This window comes from Denticeps clupeoides, chromosome 3 (assembly GCF_900700375.1).
Source record: "Denticeps clupeoides chromosome 3, fDenClu1.1, whole genome shotgun sequence".
In the NCBI taxonomy this organism is placed as follows: domain Eukaryota; kingdom Metazoa; phylum Chordata; class Actinopteri; order Clupeiformes; family Denticipitidae; genus Denticeps; species Denticeps clupeoides.
This window is the reverse complement of record NC_041709.1, coordinates 32,400,943-32,416,430: the sequence shown is the minus strand read 5'-3', so window position 1 is coordinate 32,416,430 and position 15,488 is coordinate 32,400,943. Positions and strand designations below refer to the sequence as shown.

The 15,488-nt window shown below is 46.2% G+C and overlaps 2 protein-coding genes across 2 annotated transcripts; both read right to left on the bottom strand.

The window, feature by feature from the left end:
* Nucleotides 1-421: 421 nt before the first annotated feature.
* Nucleotides 422-8,810, bottom strand: gpr108 (G protein-coupled receptor 108). The gene is made up of 18 exons (XM_028972238.1): nucleotides 8,530-8,810; nucleotides 7,435-7,551; nucleotides 6,939-6,989; nucleotides 6,735-6,820; nucleotides 6,553-6,638; nucleotides 6,243-6,463; nucleotides 6,100-6,171; nucleotides 4,501-4,599; nucleotides 4,287-4,420; nucleotides 4,132-4,207; nucleotides 3,980-4,053; nucleotides 3,780-3,897; nucleotides 3,423-3,553; nucleotides 3,295-3,338; nucleotides 3,154-3,203; nucleotides 2,967-3,050; nucleotides 2,766-2,887; nucleotides 422-1,530 (listed from the first exon to the last, which is right to left on the bottom strand). Exons 1-18 carry the CDS (start codon nucleotides 8,635-8,637, stop codon nucleotides 1,443-1,445), a joined length of 1,761 nt encoding a protein of 586 aa, XP_028828071.1. The 5' UTR covers nucleotides 8,638-8,810; the 3' UTR covers nucleotides 422-1,442.
* A 1,705-nt stretch (nucleotides 8,811-10,515) lies between these two features.
* On the bottom strand, nucleotides 10,516-12,497 carry LOC114785858 (microfibril-associated glycoprotein 4-like). The gene is made up of 5 exons (XM_028972499.1): nucleotides 12,434-12,497; nucleotides 12,155-12,352; nucleotides 11,987-12,083; nucleotides 11,720-11,887; nucleotides 10,516-10,769 (listed from the first exon to the last, which is right to left on the bottom strand). The coding sequence occupies exons 1-5, from the start codon at nucleotides 12,437-12,439 to the stop codon at nucleotides 10,516-10,518; spliced, it is 723 nt and encodes a 240-aa protein (XP_028828332.1). The 5' UTR covers nucleotides 12,440-12,497.
* Between the last annotated feature and the right edge of the window lie 2,991 nt (nucleotides 12,498-15,488).

The following is a 15,488-nucleotide window of genomic DNA, read 5'->3' as shown; positions in this document are numbered from 1 at the left end:
CGAAATTATGTAAAGGACGTTTAGCTTTCTGTGGACAAAATGTACCAGGTCGATTTCATCATTACAGAATTATTTTACAGATAAAGTGAAGTGATCGTCACACGGTGCACACAGTGAAATTTGTCCTCTGCATTTAACCATCACCCTTGTTGATCAGTGGGCAGCCATGACAGGCGCCCGGGGAGCAGTGTGTGGGGACGGTGCTTTGCTCAGTAGCTCCTCAGCGGATCGGGATTTGAACCGGCAACCTTCTGATTGCAGGGCTCCTTCCTTCAAAGCTTGGCCACCACTGCCCCAGTTTAAGGGACCCCACAAAAAATAAATAAACTTCCAAGAAGAGTTACAGATACCGGATATAAGGGACTCATATAGCAAATATCGCATGGCTAAAAACCAAAAAGTAGTTTGATGCCGACCAAAATAAAGTTGAAAATCAGTTTTATTTCACAGGACAGCATTTTATGGTAAATTATGACAGTCCAAAACAAAGTATACTTTATTATTCAGAAATCAGAAAAAAACACCTAAAATCCTGACGTCATAAATTTCAGAGGAAAAAAAAAAAAAAAACTACCCCGGACCTTAATGTGCAAGTTTATGAACTCTACTTGCTTTTCTTTTCTCGACAGACTCACAATGCACATTTTTCTTCATAATTTTCAAAATCTGTCCTGCTTGAACTTTGCACTATAACCTGTTGAGGAATGAGGAGAAAGGGCTGAAAACACACCCCAACAGATTAACACGACAGCGCACACACACACACACACACTAGCTCTACCACAAAACTGGATCTCTCAGCTTCACATGGGTTAATCATGAAATCCGGTTTTGTGGAACATCCCACTGCACACGCATCATGTGGGAGTGGGAGGGAGAGCGAGAGAGAGAGAGAGAGAGAGAAAGAAGCAAGCTCTTCACACAATACTTCAGGTAAACCTCAACTGCAAAAGTGATGGAACTGCCAGATGCTTCAGAGTGCAGACACGAAAGAACAGCACAAACAGAACCATTTAAATAACGTGTAAGGTGAATAAAACGACAGAATTCAAACATCACCGTAAAAATGATTGTCTTTGGAGATTCACACCACAGCCTGCCTTACCAGACCGGAGAGGTGAAGCAAGAGAGAGGGAATGAGAGACGAATGGGGACAAATGGCTGCAAGAGAGCGAGAGGACGAACGGCGGTAACAGTTTTGCGGTAACGGTCCGTGGGACGCTGGTCTCGGCTGTCCAGGGCAGGCCGCTTTGCAGAATAAAACCTTCGTAAGTCACCTGAAAGAAAGCCGCAGTGTCTGTCCAAAACACCGGCTGCTGAATTTCGATGTCCCCCCCCTTTTGCATAGCGAGGCCATGGTTGCGGTGATCCCAACCACAGGCGGAATGAACCGAGGGGAGGAGCCGCCTCAGTCCAGACTCCTCCCACGCTCAGGACGCCGCTCATAAGGCCGATTCTCTGGGTCGCTCGCGGCCGTTCGACGTCTTCTTCACCTTGGAGATGCCCTCCAACGCCCCGGACTCTGTAAGGCTTGAGAGAGAGGAAACGGCCACGCTCAGAACAGGGCGTAATCGACCAAAGCCAGTCACCACGAATTTGGCTGTCGACCATTGCTAGAAATCTTTTAAAAAGCAGGACAAAAAAAAAACCTGCGCTTTTCTGTTTTCAGACCAGCGAAAGTGCAGTTCTTGCCCAAAAAGTAGGCGTGGTTAACGCCCATCACTATGCACCACCCTCACGGTCCCGCAACGTAGTGCACCACTTCCAGCAGCCTCTCCTCCGTTTAAGACTGAGGGAATCTTTATTAATCCGGAGGGAAATTCCTTTGTCCCGCTTTACATGCCCAGTGCAACAAACACGGAGAGCAGAAGTAAGTTGCTATGCTCCGAACCCTAACCGTAGCTCTGGTTAATTATTAAATATAAAAAAAAATTAAATTCAGGAAGCCGCTGTCATTGTGCGAGAGACTCACGGGAACTTCCTGGAGACGTGGGATGTCTGCAATAGCATTCAGCTACATGCTTATGCTAATGTAATAATTACGGAATTTATAACCCAACTATGACTATTCTGTTACATTTGATGACTAGTTTACTCTCAAAATACAAATTTATTTGCAGCCTTACTGTACGGAGGAACCCCGTTTACTGAATGTCTTTACACTTCTACATGTACAGTCAATAACAACCCCAGTACATATTTTAAATAAAAAGTATTATTTGCTCATTAAAAAGGTCCCCCGACATGAAAATTAATACGAGTTCCCCGAGCCCGTCTATGGTCCTGCAGTGGCTAGAAATGGTGATGGGTGTAAAGAGTGCTTTGGTCATTCGGCTTCGCCGTCCAGAGAGCGGCAGCTCAGCCGGTTTGATTTGGAATTTGTCTCCTCGAAGAGACTCTGAAGAACCAGTGGGTTCATTTAATTTTTTTCTGGAAAAATGCAGACACGACTTCCTGTCTTCGCCAAACATTGTTGTTGGTGAATTGTGTTGACACCATCGCCTGCTCAACTTCTATAGGCTGCTGTCCTCCTCGTCCCGCCCCTCTCCTCCTCATTAGCATTTAAAGCTACAGATGGTGAAACGGCATTGTGGGACTGGATCAAAGTGGCTGTAATTCTGCACCTAGAGACTTCAAGGGGGACCAACAAGACCGATATAAAAGCAAAAAAAATATTTAATGTCAAGAGACCTTTAAGAATATGAACGTTTTTGGACGGCGCTCTAGTGCAGTGCAGTATGTTTGAAAAAAAAACACACACTCACACTTCATCCATCTCCATGTCCTCCTCGTCCTGGGGCAGCTGGAGGTAGGGGTTGTTAGACGCTGGACGAAACTTAAACCCAGTCAGGACGAAGAATACCAGCGTGGACACTTCCACCAGAAACTAGAGGAGAGGCGCAGAGAATAAAACACACACTACGCTACTAAACACGAGCAGACCACAACCGAGCCCATCGTCTTACCTCATACCCCCACTGCCACTGGAACGGCACAATGACCTTCAGAAAAATGGCGATGATTCTTGTGAAGTAGATATAACACACGATCTGCGGAGAATTGGATGGAAGAGGGTGAACTTCTGACGAGAAGCTACAACTGAATGTGACATTGGTGGCAGCTTCGTCTGCACAGAGTCAGGAACACACTTACCATCACGTAGTAATGTCTGAAGAGCTTCAGCTTCTCCAGGTTCATGGCGGCTACGTGAAAAACCGGGGAAAGAGAAAGGGACTTAACTAAACTGTCAATCGCCATGGGGATAAAACAAACAGGCAACACCGCGTCTCTCACCCTTTCCGTCTGTAGTGGACGCCTCCTGCAAGTGGCGAATAGACCTGAGGGGGGTCACAAGTCGCCGAATGTCATTTACTCATTTTGGCCACAGACTACATGCTGCCAGTTTGAAACCCGCGTCTTACCAAACCACAGGGAACAGGATGGCTCCGCAGCAGATGAGGTCCACCAGGAAAAGGATCTCCTTCCACAGCCTGTACTCGCTGGTGCCCTCCTCTGTCGACTCGATGATGATGTAGGCAACATTGGCAAGAACCTACAAATCAAAGCACAATTGGAAATGGTTTTTATTTACATTTACGGCTTTTCCAGAGCGACTTACAATCAGTAGTTACAGGGACAGTCCCCCCCTGGAGACACTCAGGGTTAAGTGTCTTGCTCAGGGACACTATGGTAGTAAGTGGGGTTTGTACCCGGGTCTTCTACTACCAGCCTACCAGTTTATTCCTCCTTTTACGTTTCACTTTGCAGCTCACACGCACCTGCAGAGGGATGACTATCATGAAGATCTTTTTCTCCTTGTCCGATAAGATGTATTTGACAAACGCCCAGCCTGTGCCGATCAGCGCCAGCGTGATGAAGAGCAGCGCCCCCTTCAGTCTACAGACGGAGAGCTGGCGTTACACGACAGTCCGGGCAAATGCATTTAGGCACCTGCGGTTTTGAACAGCTGCACACTCACAGGTGAGTGATGTAGTACATGACAGCCCAGCCTTCGATGGGGTGGCCCTCCGTGTTGATGAAGTGAAAGTTTATCTGGAAAAAAAAAAGAGGAGGCAAGTGGTGAAACTTCAGCGGCCGGGCTACTGGACAGCCGGCGAGCGGGACACTTACGCTGTGGAAGACCAGGGAGATGGACTTAGTGAAGGCCAAGGCTGCCATCAGCCAGTGGATCTTAAACACGCTGTACCTGTAAACACACAGAATTTGGCACGATTCAAGCGGAGCGCGACTGGACTTAGAGGCAAGATTGTTTAAAAAAAATCTACCGGTGCTTCATCAGCGTGTAGACCCAGATGACGGCTGCAACGAAGAAGACGGCGGCCATGCAGATGTAAAGGCGGGGGAGGGGGATCTCGGACGCCGACAGGTAGCCTCCGGGATTCCGTTCCACAATCTTTACCTGAGCGACACCGAACGCAGACATGTTCATGCCGCGGCGTGACAATGGCGTCCGCACCTTCTACAGGCTTCCGTACTTACACTCAGGGCGTAGGTGTTAAGAACCTCGGTCCGGGGCCGGCAGTAGTGGAAGTTGAGGGTGTACAGGCCCTCGGTCAGAGAGCCCATGGTCATGTTGAACTGTGACAGAGAGAAATTTGGACTTTTAGAATCATTTCTACTTAAAATGGGAAAAAAAAAAAAAAAAAAAAAAAAAAAAAAAAAAAAAACAACAACAACCGCGCCTTTTTTTATTTTTCCTTCGTGAAAGTGAAGTGGTTGTCATGACAGGCGCCCGGGGACCTCGAACCGGCAACCTTCTGGTTACGGGTGTAAGATGGGACATTCTGCAGGACCACGATACTTCTGCACCTTTTGTCTTGTGGAGAGGCAACCACCTCTTTTTTGCCGGCCTTCAAAAGGTGTGAGGCGCACCCATGTGTTTGTGAGACCCCCCCCCGCTCTCTTTGTCCTCCCCGGGCGTGACAACACAGAAACGACAAATTCTGATTGGTCTGTGACAACTTCCTGCGAGTCAAAGGTATAAAGGAATGTTGACTTGTGGTGGCGGGACTTCCATTTTCTTTTCCATCGGGAACTGGGCCTTCCAGCTCCTGAGCCTTTTTCTTCTTTCTCTATCTTTTCTGCTTTCTCTTAATTTTGGTTTTCTCTGTAACATTGGTACCTTTTTTACATACAATATTTACATGCAACTGCAATAATAATCCACTGGTGTTAATAAATTAGAAACTGCTCATCCTTTTAACCTCTATTGTGCCACGCCTCTTTCTGCCGGGTAACATCGGGTTGAAGTGGTTGGAATATAGTGCTCGTGTGTGTGTGTGTAAAGAGAGTTTTTGTATACTATTCTCCACAGTTTTATATGGTATTCATTCTATAGTTGGCTCGAATTGTTTTATTTTTGTACCATTGTACCATCCAGCCATACTAAATTTGTTTACAGACGAGTGTTTTAGTTTGACAGGAAATTTGCAGGGAATGCCACAAAATCCCAAAACATTGATGGATCAAGATGACGTGCTGATTAATTATGAACAGACGTGTAAGAGGCTGATGCATTAAAATGAGCAAATCTGTAAATTACACGCTACAAATTCATTTCATTAGTACTCCTTTCAGGGTAAAACATGATAATAGTTGCATACCACAAGGGGGCGATACAAATGAAACAAGAAGTTTCTACATTCGTAACGACTGCATCTAACGGTGCTTCGCATTTGCACTTGAAGAGCTACTTAAGCTTTCAATGCTGAGATTAATCAATAGCCAATATTTTTATATATTAATACATGTAAATGCATTGATACCAAGCCTACTGTGCTATATATTAACACACTATGATCTAAAAGACAGTGAAATGTGCTCTCTGCATTTAACCCATCACCCTGAGTGAGCAGTGAGCAGCCATGACAAGCCCCCGCGTGTGTGGGGACCAGTGTGTGGGGACGGTGCTTTGCTCAGTGCCACCTTGGCGGATCGGGCATCGAACCGGCAACCTTATTCGCTTAACTTCATTTGCAGTGCCGCGACCCATATCGCAAGTATGGCGTGTATGAAATGGCTATTTTTGTGTCGGATCAGTGCATCCCTGGAATGAACGTAGCGCTTTTGACTACTCACACCAAAGCCGTACTCCACATGCTTGTCTCCGTGCTTCAGCAGCACAATGTTCATGCTGCTGTAGTTGTTCAGCTGCAGGGAGGGAAAAAAAAAGGTCAGAGTTCACCAGAGAACACCCCATGGCCAGACGCAGCACGGTTTACCTGGACGGTCTCGGGCGTGTAGACGCCGTCCCTGGTCTCCTCGTTGGCTTCTTTCGTTTCAGCTTTCTTTTCGCCTCCAGCGTTCTGAACGTTCGCTCGAGTCTTTTCTCCATTCGTTTCAGCATCCTGCCCAACATGGTCGGCTGCTCTGTTTTCATCCTCTTCGCCAGGCTTCTTCTGGACCTTGTCCTGCTGAGCAGCATCTCGTTTTCTTCTCGTTCCTGAGCAACACAAGGAACCAAAGAGTGTGGAAATATTGAAATGATGACTGATCTCACGACTTGGTCAACTTGTCCATAAATAAACTCACCTGATGGGGCTTTCTTTAACTCTTTGTTCTCAATATCTGCTGATAAGGTGCTGTCCTGGTTTTCCCCGTACACCTTCACGTGAACACTGAACAGAACAACCACGTGCAGACGTGATGTTATTCCAATCGCCTCCACATCAGGCACACCCAGCGTATCTACTGTGGGTTTTTCCATTTCTCACCTGGGGGGATTCAGGTTGATGTTGAAGATGAGGAGTGGATCTACACTGCTGGACTTCAGAAGGCCACACTCTTCTGTTTCCTCGGCCTACAGACCAAAAAGTAAATAAAAGTCAGTCACACACACACACACACACACACACACACACACACACACACACACACAGGGCAGCCACCAGCTGCAGTGGTGTCTGGTGGGGACTCACAGTATAAGACAGAACTCCAGTAACGCGAGACTTGGCCAGAGTAAAACCCACCTGAGGAGGGAGAACAGAAACAATATTACAAAATACACAGCGCACACACACACACACACACACAGACAGACAGGAACACACACACACGCAGGCAGACAGACAGGCAGACAGACAGACAGGGACACACACACGCAGGCAGACAGACAGGAACACACACGCAGGCAGACAGACAGGAACACACACGCAGGCAGACAGACAGGAACACACACGCAGGCAGACAGACAGGAACACACACGCAGGCAGACAGACAGGAACACACACGCAGGCAGACAGACAGGAACACACACGCAGGCAGACAGACAGGAACACACACGCAGGCAGACAGACAGGAACACACATGCAGGCAGACAGACAGACAGACAGGGACACACACACGCAGGCAGACAGACAGGCAGACAGACAGGGACACACACACACACACACACAAAGACAAGCAGGGACACACTTGGTCACTCGAGTCCTGTGTTTTCTGTGGAAGATTGAGGGAGACCATCTGGAATTCCAGAGTGGCATTAGCGTAGAAGCCAAAGGTGTTGAGGTGAATAACTGAGCGCGTTTCATTCTGGAAGACAACAGAAGCAACATCTGTCTCAACAAATATTTCACATCATGCTTGAGAAGATGTAAATAAAATTGCAGTCATGGTTAAAACCCTCAGATTACTGTTACAGAACCAGTTAACTGTGTTGTAATTGCTAGCTCCAGAAGTTAAGCCTTTTTATCCTTCCGTCATTTAGAAAACATCTTGTTTAATCTGCTGCAGCCTGAGCCGGGCCTGTATTTTGTGGGAAAAATACAATTGTGGGATCATTTTGGGTCTTCCTGAATTAAAAATGAAGAAAAGTTGCTCCAACAGAATGTAAATCTAGTAGGTTGTTAGGCGACAGCAGAAATATGTGCAATAATATGCTCAAGGAATAGATGCCGCTGTTTTATTTTATAACCATATGGCATTAAAAGGCATTATAAAATCCCCTTACTTGTATTTAGCCCCTAAACAGTCAAGCCCCACCTTTTAAGAGTGGTATTAGCCTCATGGGTAACACACTCGCCTGTGAACCAGAAGACCCAGGTTCAAACCCCACTTACTACCATTGTCCCTGAGCAAGACACTTAACCCTGAGTGTCTCCAGGGGGGGACCGTCCCTGTACCAACTGACTGGATAAGGGCGTCTGGTAAATGGCAGGATTCTGAGTGTAAATGATCTCAAAACAGTGACGTCACAAGAAAGCTCAGCATATTCAACATTATACTGACATTAGCACCAAATAAATACACGCGTGGCTGTAAACACGTGAACTCAGGAGAGTTCAAAGGTTAAAGGCTGAAAGCTAGACGTCCGACGGTGACGTCACCACGTGTTCAGCCCACGGACTTCCTTTATTGAACCGTATCGATTATGGATGATGAAGACACAACAGGACACACACACACACACACACACACACACACACACACACACACACACACACACACACACACACACACACATATATATATATATATTGTCCCTCTAAGCGGCGTGAAGCGGCCACTCACCTTCAGGCTGAGCTGGTGGATCCTGGCGTCGCAGAAACGCAGCAGCAGCAGCAGCAGCGGCGCCACCGCGACTAGAAGCGGCGAGTTGACGTCCCTTCGCCGAGCCATGGCCCATAATAATTACCGCGGTGTAATTATTATTATTAGAATTATCCGCTTCTACCGCGGTGTAATTATTATTATTAGAATTATTATTAAAAACAAGAACAAAAACTTCGTACGAGTCGCAGCCTCGCTAGCTGAACGAGCCGTCTCGCCCACTTCCTGGTCCGGTGAGCAGTTACACGTCACCGCGGCGAGCGGACGCGCAGCGCGCCCCCTGGCGGCGGGAGGACGAGCTGCGCGCTTCCCCAAACGCGGTCTACTGCGCTTAGTATTTACTTATTCCGTCTATATTGTTGGTATTACACTTTTAAAAACCATTATTATCAGTAATATTATTGTAAATAAAGCCACAAGCGGCGACCATCGGCTTCCAACAAGTATCTGAATAAAGAATATACCTGAAAAGACCAAAAGCAGAATAAACCATGCCGGCTGTTTCTGTTGGCTTACTGCATAAGGAAGCTGCCCCGTAATCAGAAGGTTGACGGTTCGAACCCCGGTACGCCAAGGTGACACTAGGGTGCCACTGAGCATAGCACCGTCCCCACACACTACTCCCCAGGCGCCTCTCATGGCTGATGGTCAAGGGTGATGGTTAAAAGCAGAGGACCCATTTCGTTGTGTCATCGTGTGCTGCGCTGCAGTGTATCACGTCACTTTCACTTTTTTTTAAAAGCACAATTATCTAGGACGACAAGCCCCTAATTACCATCCATTGACCTGCACAGCACCTGTTATATATGTAGTTAGTGATGTTACGGGACGTACCGAGGCTTCGGGGACGTGTTTCGAGTAGTGGAGGGGGCGTTTCCGCGAAGTGCGTACCGAGGCGTGCTTCGTTTAGGGGAGGAGACTACAATGATGACGTCAGACGCCTCGCTGCCGGCTGTACCACGTGACTGCTTCGGGAAGCGGTTCACATTTTGCCGCGAGGTTTGAGCCAATATGAACCCCTCAGGCTCCATTCAAAATGTGGGGTTTTGATGGAGAGTTCCGGTCAGTTCCGAGTTTGGATAGTTTTAATAGTTTGGATACTACAGTTAGAATTGAGTTTATATAGTTTGGAGATTCTTCTTTGGAGAGTTTAGAGAGGGAGGTTGAGGTTGAGGCCGGATAGGTTGTCAAAAAAAAAGGAATCGCTTAAAACCAAAAATTGTTATTTCTGAATATAAATGAATACAAATTCCCCTGTTCTGTAGATCATTGTCAAAGTTACTCAAGCATATCATATAATACTTACATTTTGTTAAAATATTCACACAGAATACACTCATACAGTATTTTATTATACACATATGTGATCATTTATGTAGAACAATTATTTGGTCCTGCATTGTTTGTAATTATACACCTGGCCAGTAGGTGGTGTCGTGTGCACGTGTTCTCGAACCATTTGGCTCAAGTGGCCACTGTATAAAAGACAACTGTCCTCTCTGTCTTGTCAATTTAAAGCCTTTTATGCACTTTTGTGTTTTGTCCTTTTTTGTTTCATTCTTGTATACGTGTGTTATGCAGACTCCACTGTTGAGGTGTTAAAACCCTTGTGGCACTGACTGGTCCAAAAGCTTTCAGATACCATTTGCATGATGGGATGATGGTTAAATGAAAAAACAACTTTGACAGAACTGAACCTTAAATCTTCCCATGAATTGCCTAAAAACACACCAATGGTTTTAACCCTATGCTGTACAATTCTTACAGACTTATATTTTCTTCTACATTGATAATAATAGTACAGTTTTGAGAAAGGTTTGGTTGTACTGCAAATGTAACTGTGCACATGGTTAAAATGAACCTAAGTCTTTTATTAGAATTGGTCACTGGTCTTGCGATGTTAATCACTGGTTGTATGAAATCTTGACTGAATTAATCAATTGTCACCTAGGTCACTGGCCTGATCTTCATGCTGAAAAGTTTCAGCGAGTAGTCATAGCCCTTCCAGTGTCTCCAGTCCACACCGGTGGCATAGAGGGTTCCTTCTCTTCCCCACTTATAAATCCCATTGGGGTTGGTAAAGTGACAGGAATTGTACCAGAATGCTCCCAGATATCTTGTAGCACAATTGCCGCTATCACTGTCTTGGTCTTTGTCGAATGTGCTGAACTTCTGCCCGCTGTGGTAGGTTAGAGAATCCCCTGCAAACTCAGAGAGACATTGCATGTAGTAAACGCAATAGATTATATTCAAAGGTGCACAAAACAAAAGCTGCAACTAGTCAGTAACCAGACTAATCCACATAAACCTCACACTCAATTCTCAGGGTGCTCTGTATTCCATACCCTTTTCCATACAAAATTCCACACAAAGACAATATATAATATAAATTAAAAATCACATTCATATACAAGGTGCACATTTTATAGATATTTGAGACATATGTGAGTAGTGAGGACTTTAAAAGAAAAATAACTGTGTTACGTTGGTAAATGAACATGCATTAACATCATTGTTTCGCTATTAGCCGTAGCTGCTAGCTGTTACCTTCCTGATAACGTAACAGAAAGCTAATGTGGCTAAATGCTAATAGTAAAAGGGCTAATGATGATGATTAACATTTAATACTTTATTTTCCACTGACAGTGGACATGAAGGCCCACCAGCACCATCCCTCGGCATCTTCTGTTAACATGTTGTGGTACCATGAACGTTTAACATTTACATTTTTTCTACTAAATTCGAACTAATAGCAATATTGAAAGTGAAGTGATTGTCATTGTGAAACATTGCAGCCCAGCACACGGTGACACAACGAAATGTGTTCTCTGCTTTTAACCATCACCCTTGGTGAGCAGTGGGCAGCCATGACAGGCGCCCGGGGAGCAGTGTGTGGGGACGGTACCTTCATCAAGGGGACCTCAGTGGCACCTTTGGCGGGTCGGGATTCGAACCGGCAACCTTCTGATTACGGGTCCACTTCCTTAGCCTCTAGGCCACCACTGCCCCAATATTGCTACTGAAAACACTGCAGCATAACACCATTCATGTTTAGTCAAATACCTTTCTGTAAATATGTGCTACTGTACAAACAAGCTTCTTTAGGTGATTTGGCTATTAATCAAAGACCCAGGTCGTTTTCATCTTTTACCTGCTCCACCATCAACGAAGCCACTAACAGTAAGCGTGTACCCCTCGTCCTCAGAACCCACTGAGAAGGTGGAGTACAGGGCGTGGGCCTTATTTTTCTCAAAGTCCTCCAAGTCCACCCTGAGTTCATATTTCTTTTTCTTTGTGAGCTGGTGGAGCCACTCCAGCCCTAAAGTCATAAAAGGTAAAAACCGGAATCCATTATTGGAACATGACTGTATGTATAAAACCAGGCTATACAGCATGGATATCCTTGAATTGGTTTTACCCAGCCAGTATTCGCCATCTTTGAATCCAAAGCCATTCCTGTACTGGTCCCAGGGCCGGTAGAAGTTCACGCTGCCATCAAATCTCCTCTGAATCACCTGTAGTGATGGAAGTTGTTTTTTTTTTTCCAAATACAACAAATGTTCCGCCACGCTTCCATCCACCTCACCGTCCAATGTTCATTTTTTTCACTGTCTTCACAGCCCATGTCACAGTACGCCTGCACAGGCGAGCTGATCCCTGCCGGGTAAATGGTGTAAACCTCGCTGAGTGTGTGTCCGCTGCTGTACAGATCTTCGCAGTCTTGAGGGAGGGTGGGTAGAGAGCTCACCAGCAGAGGAAAAACCAGAGCCAGGAAGCAGAACACCTGATTCCAGACAGAGAGGCACAGCATCTTCATTTCAGCACTGAATTTCTGGAGACACATTCAAAGGTGCTGTACACTTACCATCATTATCTGCCGATAGGATTAGTTGTGGAACTGTGGAGGAAGGAGAGTCTGTTGAGTCCCTGTATGTTCTTACGATGTTCTTATATGGCCACAACTCTTTTGTTTGTAGAGTGCTGCTGAAATGTCTACATTGTGTTACGAAACTCTTGGACTATGCTCCCCGATTCACGCTCCAATCGCATTTAAAAAAGGAATCCACATCTCCATTGCGGCCTGGTTGCCCGGACCATATTTGTTGGATTTAATATAAGATAAAACAGGGGGCGTGGCTTGTGATTAGACTGGGGTGCGTTTTTCATGATCTCCAGCAAGATCTTATTCACCTACAAGGTTCAAATAAAACGGTGCAGACCATGTCCTTCACAAGCTAAGTACTATCACATATTTTTTTTTTATGTTTCTCCAAACACAATATCATTAACATTTACATTTACAGCATTGATCAGACGCCCTTATCCAGAGCAACTTACAATCAGTAGTTACAGGGACAGTCCCCCTGGAGCAATTTAGGGTTAAGTGTCTTGCTCAGGGACACAATGGTAGTAAGTGGAATTCGAACCCGGGTCTTCTGGTTCATAAGCGAGTGTCTAACCCACTAGGCCACTACCACCCTTGGGAGAAATATAATAAGACACCTTTAAATACTGTATACCAGTGGACTTGGTCTGTAACCCACTGATAACGGGAAGCACCCCTCTCAGCGACCATATTATTGAGACAGAACTTAATTATGCAATCGTTTCCAAATAGGGCAGGGGAAATTTGATGTTGCACAACATGTTTCCTGAGCAGGAACTGGTGTCGGAGGGTCATCCCAGCCTCCGACACCATCAGGGCCAAAGTTAGAGACATTGTCCAATACCTTCAAGCATGCACGGATGTCATGATCCGGACCGGCAGGGGTTACTCCGGAACTGGAGTCCGGACCGGAGTTTCATGTTCGTCTTGTGCAATGTTCCCTGATCGTGTTCACCTGGTGTATATTTATATAATTGTATAAAACTATCCTGTTCGTGTCTGTTCGCCGTCGGGTCATTGTGCGTGTTCATGTTCCCTTGTCTCGTGCAGTCTGTATTAAACACCTGTTGCGTGAAATTGTGCGAATGCGTCCTCCTTTATCGCCATGTCCAGCCCACCCGTGACAGAATGACCCGACCATGTGGACGCAGCCGATCTACGCCCCGCTGAGATCCAGGGAACTGTGGATGGTCGGGATGACGTCTGCTCCACAGATCCATGTTCAAGGTTCCATGTATGGACGTCCCCCGACGCCGCCGTCTCGTCCGGATTCCAGCGACACAGCTCCAGTAATCGCCAGTTCCCCGCCATGATCCATGTCATGTTTTTAATCAGTTCAGCAAGCGTGACAGACTCTCGGCGGCCTACGAAAGCTACCGTGGGCTCGAGAGGATCTGCCACGCGGTCCATGTTCCCCCTGGCGATTCCGGAGGCGGGGGAGTACCGACGAATCCGTGCGCAGTTCAGGTGCTCCGAGACGAGGGAGGCGGCAAACTTTCCAGCGGGGCGTGCCGGAGACTGACCGGAGTGACGGTGCCTGCGGACGGCGGACAGGACGCCGGTCCCCCACGGACAAGCCGTGCTTTGGCCCGGGCCTGACGCCGCCGGTGCTGAACAGCCGCCACTCGTCCTTATGGACTTCACCCCCCTTTCATGGACCGTTTTGTGGGCACTCCCAGGTGGTAATGCCTTTGAGGGGGGAGTACTGTCATGATCCGGACCGGCAGGGGTTACTCCGGATCCGGAGTCCGGACCGGAGTTTCATGTTCGTCTTGTGTAATGATCCCTGATCGTGTTTACCTGGTGTATATTTATATAATTGTATATAACTATCCTGTTCGTGTCTGTTCGCCATCGGGTCATTGTGCATGTTCATGTTCCCCTGTCTTGTGTATTTTGTATTAAACACCTGTCGCGTGAAATCGTGCGAATGCGTCCTCCTTTATCGCCATGTCCAGCCCACCCGTGACAATGGATCCTTTCTCCTGTTCACCATGTTTGACTATTTAATACCAGTCCTGCTCTGACACCTACTGCACACTCACTCTACTCTCTAAGGGTGTCCATTTCGGACTCACTCCTTCTGAAGGTGTCCCCTTTTTTTTCAGAAAGGGCCTGTCAAACCAATTCACGCTGTGTAATTTTGGTCTGAATAATAATTAGTATTGCTGTTGCAATCCCTGATAACATCTGTACCATTTTCACTTACAGAAGCTGTTGAGGAGATGTCTGCATGTCCTGGTGTGCAAATCCATCCGTTTGATTACCAAGCCATTCTCTGGGGTCACTGACCTATCCTCTTGATCAATAAGGCATGAAGACTGCTAGACGTATGGACTGACAGGCACCCGGGAGTAGTGTGTGGGGACGGTGCTTTTCTCAGTGGCTCCTCAGTGGCACCATGGCGGTTTGGGATTCGTACCTTCTGATTATGGGGTCTGTTTCTTTACCCCCCTGGTCCAACGGCACTATTGTGAATCCAATAATGACACAAATAAATCTTTCATTGGAAATGGCAGCTTTGATTAAGGCCATGTTGTGAGATTAATTGCAGGTTGTACAAAACCTTTAAGCTTTTAGTCACCTTAAACACTGGTCTGATCTTTCAGTGACTAGTCAGACCCCTTCCAGTTGAACCAGATGCCACAATTGTTCTGTCATTACCCCATTAATAAAGCCTATTGGGGTTGATATAGTGACAGAAATTGTACCAGAATGCATATTTTTTAGCACAATTGTGCAAACCACTGTCTTTTTTTGTGAAAAAGCTGACCTTCTGCCCGCTGTGGTAAGTTAAAGTCTTAAAAATGCTTCAGTTTTCCCAACTTTAAGTTTACAGTGTACTTTACATTACGGTTACATTACGGTTACATTACAAGTGATGCACTTCTGTAGATATGTGTTCAGGAGATGGCAGGCATTAAAGCGAACTGCTAATATGTATACTGTGCAAAATTGTAGGCGCCAACACAGTGAAACAAGCAGTTTATTCACATCAATTATTGATTTATATAAAGTGTTTATTGCAGAATTT